At 36.1% G+C, this 14,858-nt stretch overlaps 1 protein-coding gene across 5 annotated transcripts in view; it reads left to right on the top strand.

Moving 5' to 3' along the window:
* Positions 1-14,858, top strand: part of gdpd5b (glycerophosphodiester phosphodiesterase domain containing 5b) — a 56,286-nt gene that overhangs the window by 20,385 nt on the left and 21,043 nt on the right. For all 5 annotated transcript variants that reach the window (XR_013195942.1, XR_013195941.1, XM_077208203.1 and 2 more), the window contains 2 exons: positions 4,363-4,537; positions 13,952-14,055. Coding sequence is in view for 3 of the 5 variants with exons in the window: in XM_077208203.1 (XP_077064318.1) it covers positions 4,421-4,537; positions 13,952-14,055 (221 nt within the window). In the remaining 2 variants the exon portion in view is untranslated. The remainder of the gene's footprint in view (positions 1-4,362; positions 4,538-13,951; positions 14,056-14,858) is intronic.

Here is a 14,858-nt window from a genome sequence, read left to right as displayed (position 1 = left end):
AGCTGAGCGGTTAGCATTGTGCGCTCAAGTGTTTTTGAGGCGTTGGAATGAGCTCAGAAGGAAGGAGGTGGGAGTTTCTCTTTTGGATACTTTCAAAATCCAGCAGTTTTCTGCTAGTTTCTCAAACTTACCTACCCTGCCTTTAAGCACCAGTTACTCTGAACATCTGAACTGGATCAAATTGTTCCTTAAAGAAGAATTTACCTGATACACATGAAGAAAAGCTTAAGAAAGCAATTTGTCTCCTCCTGTGGAAAATGCAACACCTTTGTTCTGTAAATCGATCAGATTTGACATCTTACGCCTGAAAAAAAAAAAGAAATATCAGCAGCCTTTCCCTAAGGCAAAGAGGTGACTGTTATAATTTTCTTCAATTGTCTCTTCACTTGTCGAGGACCAATGGTAGTCATTTGTAGCGCATCAGTTTGAGGAGCCCTTCATTGTCTGCGGTTACTTTAAATGTCTCACCAAATTGACCGTGGTACAGTGACATCTTAAAAATGACTCAGTGGCTTGATTAGGCTGTAAACCGTTTAACCTGCTTATCTTTTGCTCAGTGTGACCAGTACTTTAACCTAAGTATATAGTAAACATGTTTAAGATACTAATAGTAGACTGACACACAGTGGTCATTTCTGCCTAAATGTGCAGTCAAATTTACTGTTGTTTGGTGACTTTCGCAGGCAAAATCCAGGCATTTTAATATGAATCCTCATGATTGAGAAATTTGTATCAGGGTGAAAAAGTTCCATGCAGACTTTCCAACGGGTTCATGTTCATGGATTTGCCACACAAACCAACAAAAAGTTGCTTGAAAGTGACTTTTCTGTGAGCTGTGCTCAATGCATCACTAAACTATTGACAATAAACAACCTTTTTTGCCCACAAACTTTTGCCAAAATTTCACTAACGTACCCGCACCTTAAGGCTCTTGAGACTGTCAATGATACTGGCTCTTTTTGCCGTGGGAGGTTCCTTTTAACTCGACCTTTCCCTTCTAACTCTAATCTGAGATTCAAACTGCTGAACCGTTTCCCTTAATGGAGGCTGTTTTCTGGCAATAGGAAATGAAGCAGCAAAATAGGAGAATATTGTTCCTAAACTCTCTCACCCATGTCAGAACCCTAAAAATATGTCGCCAGAGTCAACTACAGCTTTCAGTGCTGAACAACAACGATTGCCCGATGTAAAAGTTTCACACTAGTTGACAGAAACTTACTCTTGCCTACGTTATTTGGGTGTATGTGTATGTATTGCACAAGTAGCCTAAACATTTGCTGAAGTGAATTTTGTTGATTTCAGCATGTCATTATGCTAAAATTAATTAGCCTGCTGATGCAGATGAAATTTGCAGTCTTGAAAATATCAGTCAGAAAGCAAATCTAAACATCAGTGTTTATGAAGGTTTTATTTTTCCACATTTTTTTTATTGTTAATATATTTCTTATATTCAATTGTAAAATAATGAATCATATATATACACATAATTATTATTATTAAATTAATAAATAAATACATATATATATATATATATATATATATATATATATATATATATATATATATATATATATATATAAATAGGATTACGAGAAAGCTAAGTGTGTGACTGTCCCTTACATTTTATGCTGACATCATTAGTGCTGCTAGGGTGACATCATAGTGCATAGATACCGTATTTTCCAGAATATAAATCACGTTTTTTTTTTTTTTACTGGTGACCTGGCAGAAAGTTGATATATTTAAAGAGACAGCAGAGTTTTGCGCTTCTTCACCGTGGTCTTGTGTAATAGCATGTTTTCCCTCTCTGAGGGATCTCTTGAGACACGGAACAGCTGACGGCTGCATTTCATCTCCAGTTTCTGACAACAGTGATTAATCCTAATTATTTTGACCTCCATGCTTATTTACTGAGCCATCTAATTCCTGGAGGATATTAATGATTAAATACATATGATTCATTCTAATTTAGTTTATTAAATGGTTCATTCTAAATGTATCCTGGCACGCAAATATTAAACATTAAAATGTTGATGTAAAAAGCCATGTCTGGCATTACCAGATCGAATTAACCCTATAATTATCCCACCTGTTAGATTACCGTTCACCTTCTAAATTTTTCACACACCCAGCAGTAAATACAGGAGATGCTTAATTATTCAACAGTTCTCCAAAATGGTTTCTCTTCTCTGCATGGGAGTGCAAGAATAATTGCTTTCTTTTTAATGAACTAACACGGACAGCTAATTTACAGTAATGAACAGAAGCATTTGAAGCTCATTCTTGTTATGAAAGAAACTATTTTTGTTATATAACACCCCCCCACCCGAAAAAGCATATTTCAGTCTGCCTTGTACAAGCGGAACTTTTTAATATAATTTTAAAATATTTAACTCCAAGGACATGGCAAAGCAAATTAGCGGATGCTAGTTCGACAGCGTGGCCTCTTACATTCATCGTACTATGCAGGTTCATGCTGTCAAAATGAGGTGACGTGACTTCTGATGTTTCCTGTAATGTTCAGTTAACCTATAGAAATGTCTTTGCTATCATGTTCCGTCCCGTGTGCATTTGGATTGAGGGTTCATGCACATTCACATGAGATCTTGGTGACGCAACTAACTCCCATTGCTCTGTTGGGTCCTCTAATTACCGGATACACCTCCCACTAATACAGTGCACATGAAAGGCTGCTGGTGGTCTCTATTCTCTGCCTGATGTCCCTGATTACTGTTTGGGTGAACTCTGCAATGAATAATTTAGCAGATAAGAAGAGGAGGTGCTCAGAGTTATGATAGTCATGCTTATAAATATGGTGGCGGTTGGTAAGATTTTGAAATCTGTTTTGCTCAAGAATACAGAAAAAAACCCAGTAATATTGTGAAATATTTTAACAATTTAAAATAACTGTTTTCTATTTTAATCCAATTTAAAATGTAGTTCATGTGACGCAAAGCTGAATTTTCAGCATCATTACTCCAGTCTTCAGTGTCACATGATCCTTCAGAAATCAGTCCAATATGATGATTTTGGGCATAGGAAACATTATTATCAATGTTGAAAACAGTTGCGCTCAGAATTCTTCTCAGAAAAAACTCCAAAAGGACAGCATTTGTTTGAAAGAGAAAATTTGTAACTGTTTAAAAGTCTGTACTGTATATTTCATGCATATTTGCTGAATAAAATAATTAATTCGTTCAAAAACATTAAAAATCTCACTGACCCCAAGCTTTTGATGGCTACTGTTAACATAGTTTCTTAAACGTAATACATTTAAGCAGATTTGTAGCAGAAATCTAAGATTGAACAACATTAAAAGTACTTCTCTGTCATATAATGAGACAGCTTTTTCATTTACACAAATCCAAGCACTGCGGAAAAGCTGACAGTGTTTTGGCTGATGCCAGTGCTTCACTGCCTTCCCTGATAAGGGTTCCAGAGGCTTAGTACCTCATAGAGACTGATAAGCTGTGGAAAATCTCTGGGCTGAAGCTGCAAGAATGTGAATTTATTCTCTTCGGTCATACAGTGATGATTACTATGGGCACTGCGCCGATCTGGTGCCTGACCCACATGAACACGAGAGCAGTTGAGGGTCCACAAAAGATTGATCCACAGACAGAAAGTAGTCTGAAAGCAGTCTCTTATGCTCACCAAGGCTACATTTATTTGTTCAAAAATTTCAGTAAAAATAGAAATATTCTGAAATATTATTCCCATTTAAAATGATAGCTTTCTAATTTAATATTATAAAATGTAGTTTATTCCAGTGATGCAAAGCTGAATTTCCAGCAGCCATTATTCCAGTCTTCCGTGACACATGATTCTTCAGAAATCATTCTAATTGTTTATTTGGTGCTCAAGAAACATTTCATCATTATTATCTATGTTAAAATAGATAAAAATCTATGTTATTATCTATGTCTGCTTAAAATTTTTGTGGAAGCCGTGACACCGTTTTTTTCCAGGATTCTTTGATGAATAGGAAGTTCAAAAGTGCAGCATTTATTTGAAATAGAATTTTTTGTAACAGTATAAATGACTTTAAATTCATTCATTCGTAAAAGTATTAATAAAAAAAAAACATCTTACTGACTTCAAACTTTTGAACTGTAAATTTCAACATCTTTAACAAGCAAAAATTGAGCTGTAATGGTCAGTGTTAAAAATTATGCATCTACAGTATTTAGAGGACATGGAATGGCATTGATCAGTAACAATGTTAGAATTGTAAAAACACTCTCAGTTCTCCACTCCTCCCTCTTATGATTTATGGATGTGTCAGCCATTTGAAGTGTCACATGGTTCTAATGCTAATCTACTGTTTGTTTTATGCAGTGCTCTGTGTGTGTCTTTCTGCAGGGTCATTGGCGGTCAGTGGGATGATAGTGAGGTGGGTTGGAGTCTGGATTGAAGGAGCATGGTGAAGCACCAACCCTTACAGGTCTATGAGAGACAGCTGTGTTTGTCATGTCTAACCGGAATATACGGCTGCCGCTGGAAACGCTACCAGCGGTCACATGATGACACCACCAAGGTGAGTTACCCTGTCTCTAAGCCATCTGGCTGTGACTTGAAGACTTTATTAAAGCTCAAAATGAAAATGTTTTGCTGTGGTGAAGGTTTTTGGATCAGATTTCAACAGTGATTAAATCCGGTTCACACTGCCCCAACAAGCGGCATCATATCAAAGAAGCTAACGTTGGTTTTTCTGATTCTTAGTCATTTGATTCTGTTACTTCTTAAAGACGGAAAACAAATAAAGACTCTGTTTTAACCAATTCATTTTAAAGAACTAACCCAAAATATTCAGATTCACATCAGTGGTTCATTCGCAAATCAGACTACACTGATCGTGACATGTTTGTTGTTGTGTGGTGTCCAGTGGAACAGTTGAACTCAACTGACTTGGCCATAGGAGCTACATTTTCCATGGTCGGTTACCCTTTGTTTTGTTTTTTTGTTTTTTAGGAATTTGACCAATTTAATTAGCCTATATAATAATAATAAATTTGCATAAAAAAAAAAAAAGCAAATGTATTTCATTTCATAATATTATGACCAGAACCGATGAACAAACAGTATAAGGTAAGGCAGTCCCAAACTAGTTTTTGTTAATACAATAAAGTTAGTAAGATGGTAGGCCACCACAGTCAATTAAAAATATGCAAAATAACACCAAGTGAAAAAAAGTTGCATTTTGGGGTTATGGATACAACAGTCATGGTAAACACACAATACTACATGTCGTGTTAATAAAATGTAAATATGGAAACTGCTCCTGATTAATAGAATAAACATGCCTGCATGCAAATCCTTCCCAGCTGACACACGGCATACCAGTTAACGTAATTTATTGGTGCTTTTTGGTAATTTCATGACTTACTAATTGACAACGTAACTATGACGTTGCATGCTCGTAATTTATTTTTCCACTTTATGAAGTGATATACATCAGTTGCCTCTGCATTTGCACGCACTATGAGCACAGTATAACGGCTAACGGGACAGGAAAGTTTGTTTTTCTGAGGTGAGAGACTTTTTATTTTGTAACAAGCTACGAAAATAACGTTAAAATAATAATACTGACATATAACCTGACAGCTCATCTGACTGCAGATTATAAATCAGGCAACACGTTTTTCTCAGGCGCTTCTAAACCACGTCTGACAGAAGAGTCAACAGCGTTCACACGTCTTTCAAAATAAAAGTCTTGCATTAAAAAAAAGCATAGAATTATGTTCCTTGTTTTTTTTATTTGACTGCAAACTCCTCGAAACTATATATTTCAGGTTCATAATGTTTAAGTAACAACCTAAAGATATACAGATTATTTTGAAAGTGTGATAGGTCACATGATGAGTCATAGTTTCCAAGAAAGAAGATCAAAGTTCAGATTAGTCAAGGGTCACTGTGCAGTCAGGTCAGAAATTCATTGGCTGATTGCAAACTCTGTGTTCCCTTGTGTGCTTTATCTGTCACAGAGACTAGTGTGACACGAATATTTTTGTTTTATGCATAGAGAGGGTGATGTAGTGTCAATATGAGAATACAAGCCTATTAAGGAACTCTAGGTCATTTAGAGGTCAGTCGTTTAAAACACTTTTCTCAGTGTGAAATAACCAGACTAATGAGCCTTATTCATTAAAATCAGTAAGTCTTCTGAAATCTTATGGCAGGCTCCATTTATTTTTTTCTCTTTTTTAATGTAATCGATTATGTTCTAGAAATTGATTTACTTCAGCAAGCAAATATTAGTCATATAGGATAAAATCATTTAATTAGGAATCACATTAATCATAATCTTTTTGTTTGAGGGTATTTTGACTGGGGTTTGCTTATGTCTGCTTCAATAGAGTCAAGTATAGGTAAGTAATGATCGGTCTCTTATGCGTCAAAGCACTTTTTTGTCTAGGATACCGCTTCCATGAAGTTAATTAAAGGACGTGCTGAGCATCAGGGGAATTGTGATGTTATATATGTGTGTTGAAAGAGCTGCCTCCAGACTGCCAACAAATGGTATTATACTCGTTGTCTAATGCAGTGAGCGAGGCCAAGAGTCCACAAGGGTGCTTTAGTAAAAGAAGACTTTCATCAAAACATTGCAGATCTGTATAAATTTTACGTTAGTAGAATAGGGACAGCGTCAAGGGAACATATGGCCTTTCATGTTGTACGTACCCTTTGATTTGCCACAGTAAGTGTTACGCTAATAAACATCCTCTAGGTTTTTTCCTTTTCCATGATCTCTCTAAGGACTTTTAGTAGCTCAAAAACACACATGTGTTAGTGGAAAAACTATAACCCTTCCTTTTCATGCAAGTTTTTTTAAAGCAAGCAAATAAAATATCCCGAACTCCCTGGAGGTGCATTTATTAAATGTTTGCTTTCCTTCAGAGAGAGTTTTGCCTTTGAGCATTATTGTTTTCAGTTGTGTACTCCGTAAAGGTCCCTGTGGGAGAAGAGAGTTGGGACACAATTGCTTGTCAGAGAATCAGGCTGTAAGATGAGACGGGTGCAAAAGGAGACGACTTTGTGTTGAAAATCAGTGACACAGATTTTTGACCGTAGTCATGTTGCTGAGAGAAGCAGGAGAGATGGTTGTCAGAGAAACCAAGATAAAGTTGGAATCTTATCAGTACAGATGCATGTCGATAGCGAAAGGAGGAGCATCACATGGCACCAGGGAAACTGTATTTGTCTGAGAGTACGTTTGATAATCATTTGCAAACTTCATGTCCTTTTAAGCACACTGTAAAAAATTACTGTAAAATTTACAGTAGAAATAATGTATAATTTGTTATTGAATCTTATATTATAGACATGACTGATTCATCAAGTAATGCAGGACAAAGTCCTGTGGATCTGACTTTAAAAAAATTTTTTTGCCAAGGTTATAATAAAACTGGTGAAAGAATCCCATAGACTTGGGACCTGTTATATATACACCAACATTCAAACATTTTAGATCTGTAAGATTTTTTTAATGTTTTAAAAGAAGTCTCTTTTGCTCACCAAGGCTGCGTTTATTTGATCCAAAGTACAGCAACTTTAATGCATCCTTGCTGAAAAGTATTTGACAATATTACTGTTTTAGCTGTATTTTGGATAAAATAAATGCAGCCTTGGTGAGCAGAAGAGACTTCTTTTATATATATATTAATATTCTTTTATAATAATATTATATAATGAAATAATGTTTTCGTCTGTATTTGCTTTTTTGTTTTGGGAAATGTACTTTGGTAATATATTTGTGGTATATGAAAGTGTCATAATATATCCATCCAAAAACATTACCTTACCATGGTACCACCTTCATGGTTGGGGCATGAGCTTGCTTTTTAACTTGTTTTTTTGGATTCAGAACATAGTGTGAGAACCAGATGAAGATGTGCATCGCATATCTCCAATCAGTGTGCAGTTGGATCAATGCCTAATACAATAAAATGAGAGAAAAGGGAGCAGATATACATTTCCATTTTAATTCCACAAAAGGAGACTAGGCCATTGCCCTGGTTTCCTGTTGTTCTCTGGCTCTCAGATGCTTGTACTGTGCTGTCAGCAGTTTCGGCTCAGTCTTGACTGTCCATAGTGGGAGGCCTGACCCTGTCCACAGAAACAGCCAGTTCAGCTGTCTGTAAGTGAGAGACAGAGAGATAGAATGGTGTCAGTTCTCAATGAATGCAGCTAATGTCATTTCCTGTCACTTTTAAATGAAACAGGATATGATATTTTACTCATCTGTAACAATTTGACCTCTGTCCCATCTTGCCACAGTTGATCGCTTCAGAGCCCAGCTCTCACCCTCATATGACACACTAAACTCTGGGTGTGAGGTCTGGGATTATACAAAGTGCATCCATATTTCATGATTCCTGACTCAATCTGTGGAATCACTGGAGCGGTGAGATTCCACGTGGCATTTCAAACTCAATACAAAAGCTTTGTGAATTAAACCCCAGAACAGCATGGCATAAAGGGATCTAATACGTATAATATGTCCTGTTGAATTACTCTCTATGAAGCCTGTATTTGTGTCTGGGTAGTGTGAGTGTGACAGAGAAATGTGTGATTGTCTCCTGTCTAAGCTGTAAGCTGTGCTCCACTGAAAAGAGATCCCTCCTAAGTAATAATTGAGAGTTTTTCCATTTACGCATCCCAACACAAAGGACACATGAATAGAAGTGTCCTTTTCTCCCATGGGCCCCTGCATGGTCTGTACAAGCCAATATACACAATAACAGCAGCGAATGGCATGTAGTGAATCAACTGTGATCAGTTACATACACTACCATTCAAAATGTAGGATTTGTACAGTACTGTTTTTAAACAGGTCTCTTATGCTCAACCAGGCTGGATTTATATGATCAAAAATACAGTACAAAAAAAAAGGTAATTGTGAAATATTATTCCAATGTAAAATAACTGCTTTCTATTTTAAAATATTTTTACCAAAGCTAAATTTTAAGCATCATTACGCCAGCCTGCTTTCATCCTCTCAGATTTGCTGCCAAAACCTCTCAGGATCTACCCACTCCACACAGTTCCCCTCTTTTCTATCATTTTAATCTGAGAGAGGTTGACAGCTCTAACATTAGGGATTGACAGTAAAGATTACCTCGCAATGTGTGGTATACATGTGTCATGACAGACAACTAGTTGTTTACTTTGCTTTCATTCATAGAGCACTCATCAACTGAAATGTCACTGGTTATAGAATGTATTTGTCAGTGTCTTTCATAACAAATTTGGCCTTATGCTAACCATATTTAGCGGGAGGTGGGGTGAAATATCCCTTTCAACATCTAGCCTTTTTAAATGGAGTTCAAATACCTTTTGGTCTGGTGAAAACACTAGTATAAACATTCTCCTTTTCCAGTCAGTATTGAGGGCAGGGTGTCAGCATAGGCATGATGCACAGTGACATACTATGACTCCAGCCTACAGCAGGTACAGAACTGCCACCAACTCAGCCAGAGGCCACCCAAAAAAACAAAAAAAGGTCTGTGTTTTCCCTCAGGGTGAAGACTGTCATTACCAGTGGATTGGAAGAAACCCACAGAACTGTACTTGCATCTTCAGCTCTTAAACTCTTGCCATCCCTCAGGAATACAGATTATATTTTGTGATTGCTTTCTGTTCCCCAGACGCTGTTTTGCACGTAGTAATCCGTTCACTGCAATGTTCTTGTATTCACATGTAGGAAGACTTTGCTTTCAGATTCTCTCCACTCTTCTGCCAGTGCTGTTGCTGTCATTCAGGGTTCACGTTTACAGAAGAGAGCAGCATTTTTAAATGGCTTTGATGAATTGATCTGTGGGTGTATTCGAGTGCAAGCATTTCCTACAAGGTGACCTACAATGCCTGTTCTTGTCAGATTTAATTTTTCCTGTCCATCAACATGGAGATAATAAGGTTACAGTTATTATTTTTCATTGGAGAAGAAGAGAGAAAGATGTTAAAGGGATAGTTCATTCAAAAATTTAAATTCTGTTGTTTTGGATTCCATTGACTATCATTGTATGGACAAAAAAAAAAACATTTTTCCAAATGACATCTTCAATCTGTTTATGTTTCTCGGGAGCTTTTCAATGAGTTGGTGACTAATTGATGACAGAATTCAAATTTTTGGGTTAACTATGGATTTGAAGTATAGATTTACAAAGATCCTGGCTATTCTTTGCTTTTTAAATCGAGATTTAGCTACATCTGATAGTTAGTTCTTTGATGAAGATGTTTTTCCATGTTTAAAGTACATATTCCGATTTGTTCCGTTTGCAGATTTGCAAAGGCAGCTTATGAAAGCACTCTTTGTGGCAGCCGCCACAACATTACACATTATTGACCCATATTTTTACATAACAATTAACATCAATGGAAACTCTTTGAATAGAAATAAACAGAGTGTAATTTCAAGTGGAAATTAGTCAGGATCACTGCATTTACATTTACACATCTAGTATGTCTGACTGTAACCTTCAGACAGACACTGTCGAGCTGCTGTGAAACTACTTTCAGGACCAAAAATACCCAACACTACAGTGAGAATTTACATAGCACCTTTTCCACTATTACTGCCTGTATATTCAGTAGAAATGATCCAACTAACCCATGAAGATGTAAGCACTAGTGGTGCTATATTGAATCAATGTGGTTTAGTAAAGTCATTTTGCTTAGTCTTTGTTATACTGACACTTTTAAATGCCTCTATCCTAAATTTTACCTCCAATGACATTCCTTTTCTGTTGTCTAGTCTGGTTTTTGAGACCCGTATTGGAAAGGCGCTTCTGTACACCAGTAAAATAACCACTCTATGAATAGAATGCATATGTTTTCTTTGAACAGTTCTGTTAATGGATTATGTGACATCTGTTCCAGAATGGGTCAGTCTGTAAAAAAGGGACTTGATTTTGCACCTCACTCACCGATGAGACTTACAGCTGAGGGACTGTTATGAAAGGACGCTGTTCTGCTGCTCCCCCTACTCTCTCTCATCGGGCAGTTCTGGCCTCCCTGTGTTCTTTGCCCTTTGTCTATGTGGACTAGATATTTAGCAGTCAGTCTACAGTTGGCAGATGCGTGCGGTAAATACTGTATGAATAAATTATATGATTATGGGGCATCAAAGTCAAGGCACTCCAAGGAAAAGCTGTTTTTTGTTGTTGTTTTTTTGCTGTGTGTATGCCTCTATCTGTCATGTTTTTGGGCAGTGGTTCAGCTCAGTTCTTTGCTCAGGAAATGCTAAAGAAGCTAATTTTCATAATTGCAGCCAGTGCTCGGCAGATCTTAGTTTGAGATATTGTTATTATGCCCATATTTTAGCATCAGATAAGCCTGTTTAACTTAATGAAGATAGTTAAAGGCAACCACTGTAACCATGCCATTTCACCCCACCTTAACCAATTAGCACGTTTACTTTACAGCATTAAAATTAATGTGCCATGCAAAGCTTTGCTGGGATCGTTTTGAAGGGAATTGTTACTTTGATTTTACCTTAAGATTTGTTCATAGAAGTGTTTCTGTGCCTGACATAACTCTGTGATTGTAACAATAAGACATTCAAAGTCCAGACAGTTGGCTTGCACAATACAAATTCAACACTCCCCTCAGGAAATAGTGGAAAAAAGTGGGTTTACTTTGGTACTAAGTAGTGAAGTGGCGCTGAATCAGCGGGACAGAATCAAACAAGTGTTTTTGAAAATAAGCTCTTTGAGGCTTAATGATAAGATGATATTCTCGTTTAGAGGAAACACAGTTTGCTCTGAATCCCTTCTGTCGAGTTGTCTCTTGGTTGTTGCTTATTGACCCTGATGATGTCATGGCAATCTGCTACAACCACAGCAGTGCCAAAAACACAGCCGAGTTTATCAATTCATACGCTGAACTATCTTCATCTTAAGATTGTGGGATGAGTTATTCAGGCCATGAATAAGTCCCGAACTTAAACTATTAAACTTTTGCGCAAAACTTGTCCCACAAGGCCACAACGAATGATACTTCAAATTATGCAGCATGTTCAGGAGAAATGGGCTTTTGGTTTTCAAAGTGATCTTACTTATGATTATGATTTGACTTAATAATATATTTAATTGTGCATGCTCATTACCCCCTTTTTCATATGTAGATTACCTTTGCTGTCATGCTCACTCAAAGTTAATCTTTAAAAACACAGCATAAATGTAATATTTAGCTTAAATTGAATATAATTTTTTTTATACTGTATATTATAATGTTAAACCATATAGCAACACCCTGCATCCACCCACATCCATTGTCAGTGTTAAACATTTCTGTTGTTCTCAGTCTGGTGTCATTTTTAAACTCGATGGAAAAATCATTTGGAAAAACAAAACCGCATTTGACATTTGACCCGTTTTATGGTGTGCTATTGATTTGGCGCATTCAGACAGCCTGTGATGTTGGTGTGAGATCTTAGGTTTAGCAGCATTTATTCGTGTGAATTATTTTTCTGCTTAGAATTACGCATAATCCTCTTTATCCATCTATATTTAGGTGTTTTTGGATGATGGAGGCATGGAGCTTAGGAATTAATACATGCTTTCCAACTGCTTTTTGTGAACATTTCAAAATTGTTTTCATTGCTCTGCTCCCTCATGGCAGACTATATTTTCATTCTTTGTGTAGTGATGAGGAAGAAGATTGACAGTGTGAGTACTTTGTGTCTCCACTATTTTTTTTATTGAAGTAAGTGCTGTCATTCTGCATTGTCTTTATTTTGCAATGAGAACAGAGTGAATTTCTTCATGTAACCAGGTTTTATTTAATTTAATTTTTCACTTTTATTTCATTTCTAATTTTCTTTGTTTGACCATGCTGTTCTAAAAAAAAATCAGGTTTTCATTATACTGGGTGGTTTATACCTGTATTTTTGTCTCCTTTCAGTTCATAATGTGAAGGAATTAGAAGTTATCTGCCATATACAGAAGTGACACTAAATCACCAGGGTGGATTAAAGAGGAAAACCATTAAGGAAAATGACTATGATTTGAAAATTATAGTAACGTTAGTCCATTAGAACATTAAAGCATTATTTATGTCTGAATAAATGAATGTTTTTATTGTTATTCATTGTTTATGTAATTGCACACTAGCCATTTAATTAATCCACAAAAAAAACAAATTTTCTTGTGTGCTGTAGACAACGCACTACTCTGTGAGCCAAATAAATGGTGATATTTTTATGTTCTGACTTTATTCACAGTACATTGGTTATTGTTAAGACGTTGACTGTGCCAGGGGTGTATGTGCAAACAAAAAAATGTGTGGGGAAGTGCTGGTGATATGCTGAAAATTAACTCAAAGAAGGTGAGAGTGGCTAACATGGTACTAAAAGACCTTACCAAATCAATGATATTTTCATTTCAGTCCATCATTTTTCTATAAAACAATAACCATTGATGCGAAGAACATCGGATGAGAAAGCATAATTTGTTACATAATGCGAGTAAACTATGGGTAAATTTATATTTAATTATTGCAGATTTGCTATGAATTTAGTGTTTGCGTTTTGATGCATCTCTTGATGTCTTAGAAAGGGAGCTGAGTTCAGGCAACAGGAAGACCTTCTGTTGTACACTGCTGAGAGCACAACTAATGTTTTAATAATGAATCTGTGATTAAGGCAATTCTCACTATTGAAGCAGCTCTATTCAGATTAATTGAGTTTCATTTAAGTATGCAGTCATGTCCTGAGGCATTATGAGAACTCCATCAATTTCACTCAATTTTTAAACAGTGTTTACAGTACTTTGAAATTTGATTCTCCATCCAGGGGTCGAGATGATCTTTTGGGACAGTTTCACACAGTGACTGTATTGTTGCATGCTGATACCAACCTGCTTAATAATAGTTTGTTGATCGACACATATTATGGAACAGATTTATTTTAAACTCCTATTTTTTTGTGTGTGTGTGTGTTTTTCTGTTCCAGTGGGAGTGTTTATGGACCTTCATTCTTTTCTGCACCTTCTCCTTGTTACTGGTGTGGTTTTACTTCTGGTGGGAGGCCCACAATGACTACAGTGAGTTTAACTGGTGAGTAGGCCTTTTAAAATCATACGCTTTCATCAACGATCCCACAATCTCGGTTTCTCTGCACAGATACATCCAAGAAACTCATGAGCTTTCCCGAAACAAATTTGGTATAATCCTACGCTTAAAGTAATCCAGAGATCATGGAAAAGACTCTGATGGAACAGATTGCAACTTTAATAGATAGGCTGGACTGTTTTTGGCTAGGTTTTAGAATGGAATTGCTGATTGCACATACTGTGCAATGTATACAAATACTACTTTTAGTATTTAAAACAGTATGCATTAAGCAATGAATTAGAGTAGTATGCTACATTGCATTGCATACTGGTTACATATTTAATCCAGCTAATTATCATCTTGAATAAATGCAGTTATTTTGTATTTTTAATGCAAGGTTGTAAAAAAATTGTGTTAGCTTTTGTCAGTCCAATTAATCATTGAGTCAAGAAACTTATGCTGACCTTCGAGGCTGCTATTATTTCCAGTTAATTTGTCAAACATTAAACGGAAGGGCAAGTCGAGCAGAGTGCATTTTGGGATATAGGACCAAGGGCAGTGTTCCTTGTGTGTTGCTTATTTTTGTGAACTAAATGTTTACATAAAATACAGAAATAAAATATAAACATACATACATACATACATATGTAGTAATTAGTAGTCAAATCTAACATAAAAGTTTGTGTTTACGTAATATATGTGTGTATATACAGTATATTATATTTATACTACATATCTATCTATATATATATATAAATATATATATATATAAATGTATACACACATTATTATGTAAACAAACTTTA

Source organism: Siphateles boraxobius, unplaced genomic scaffold (genome assembly GCF_051911475.1).
Source record: "Siphateles boraxobius isolate OS27281-9 unplaced genomic scaffold, OSU_SipBor_1 6, whole genome shotgun sequence".
NCBI lineage: Eukaryota > Metazoa > Chordata > Actinopteri > Cypriniformes > Leuciscidae > Siphateles > Siphateles boraxobius.
This window is presented reverse-complemented; position numbering and strand designations above follow the sequence as displayed.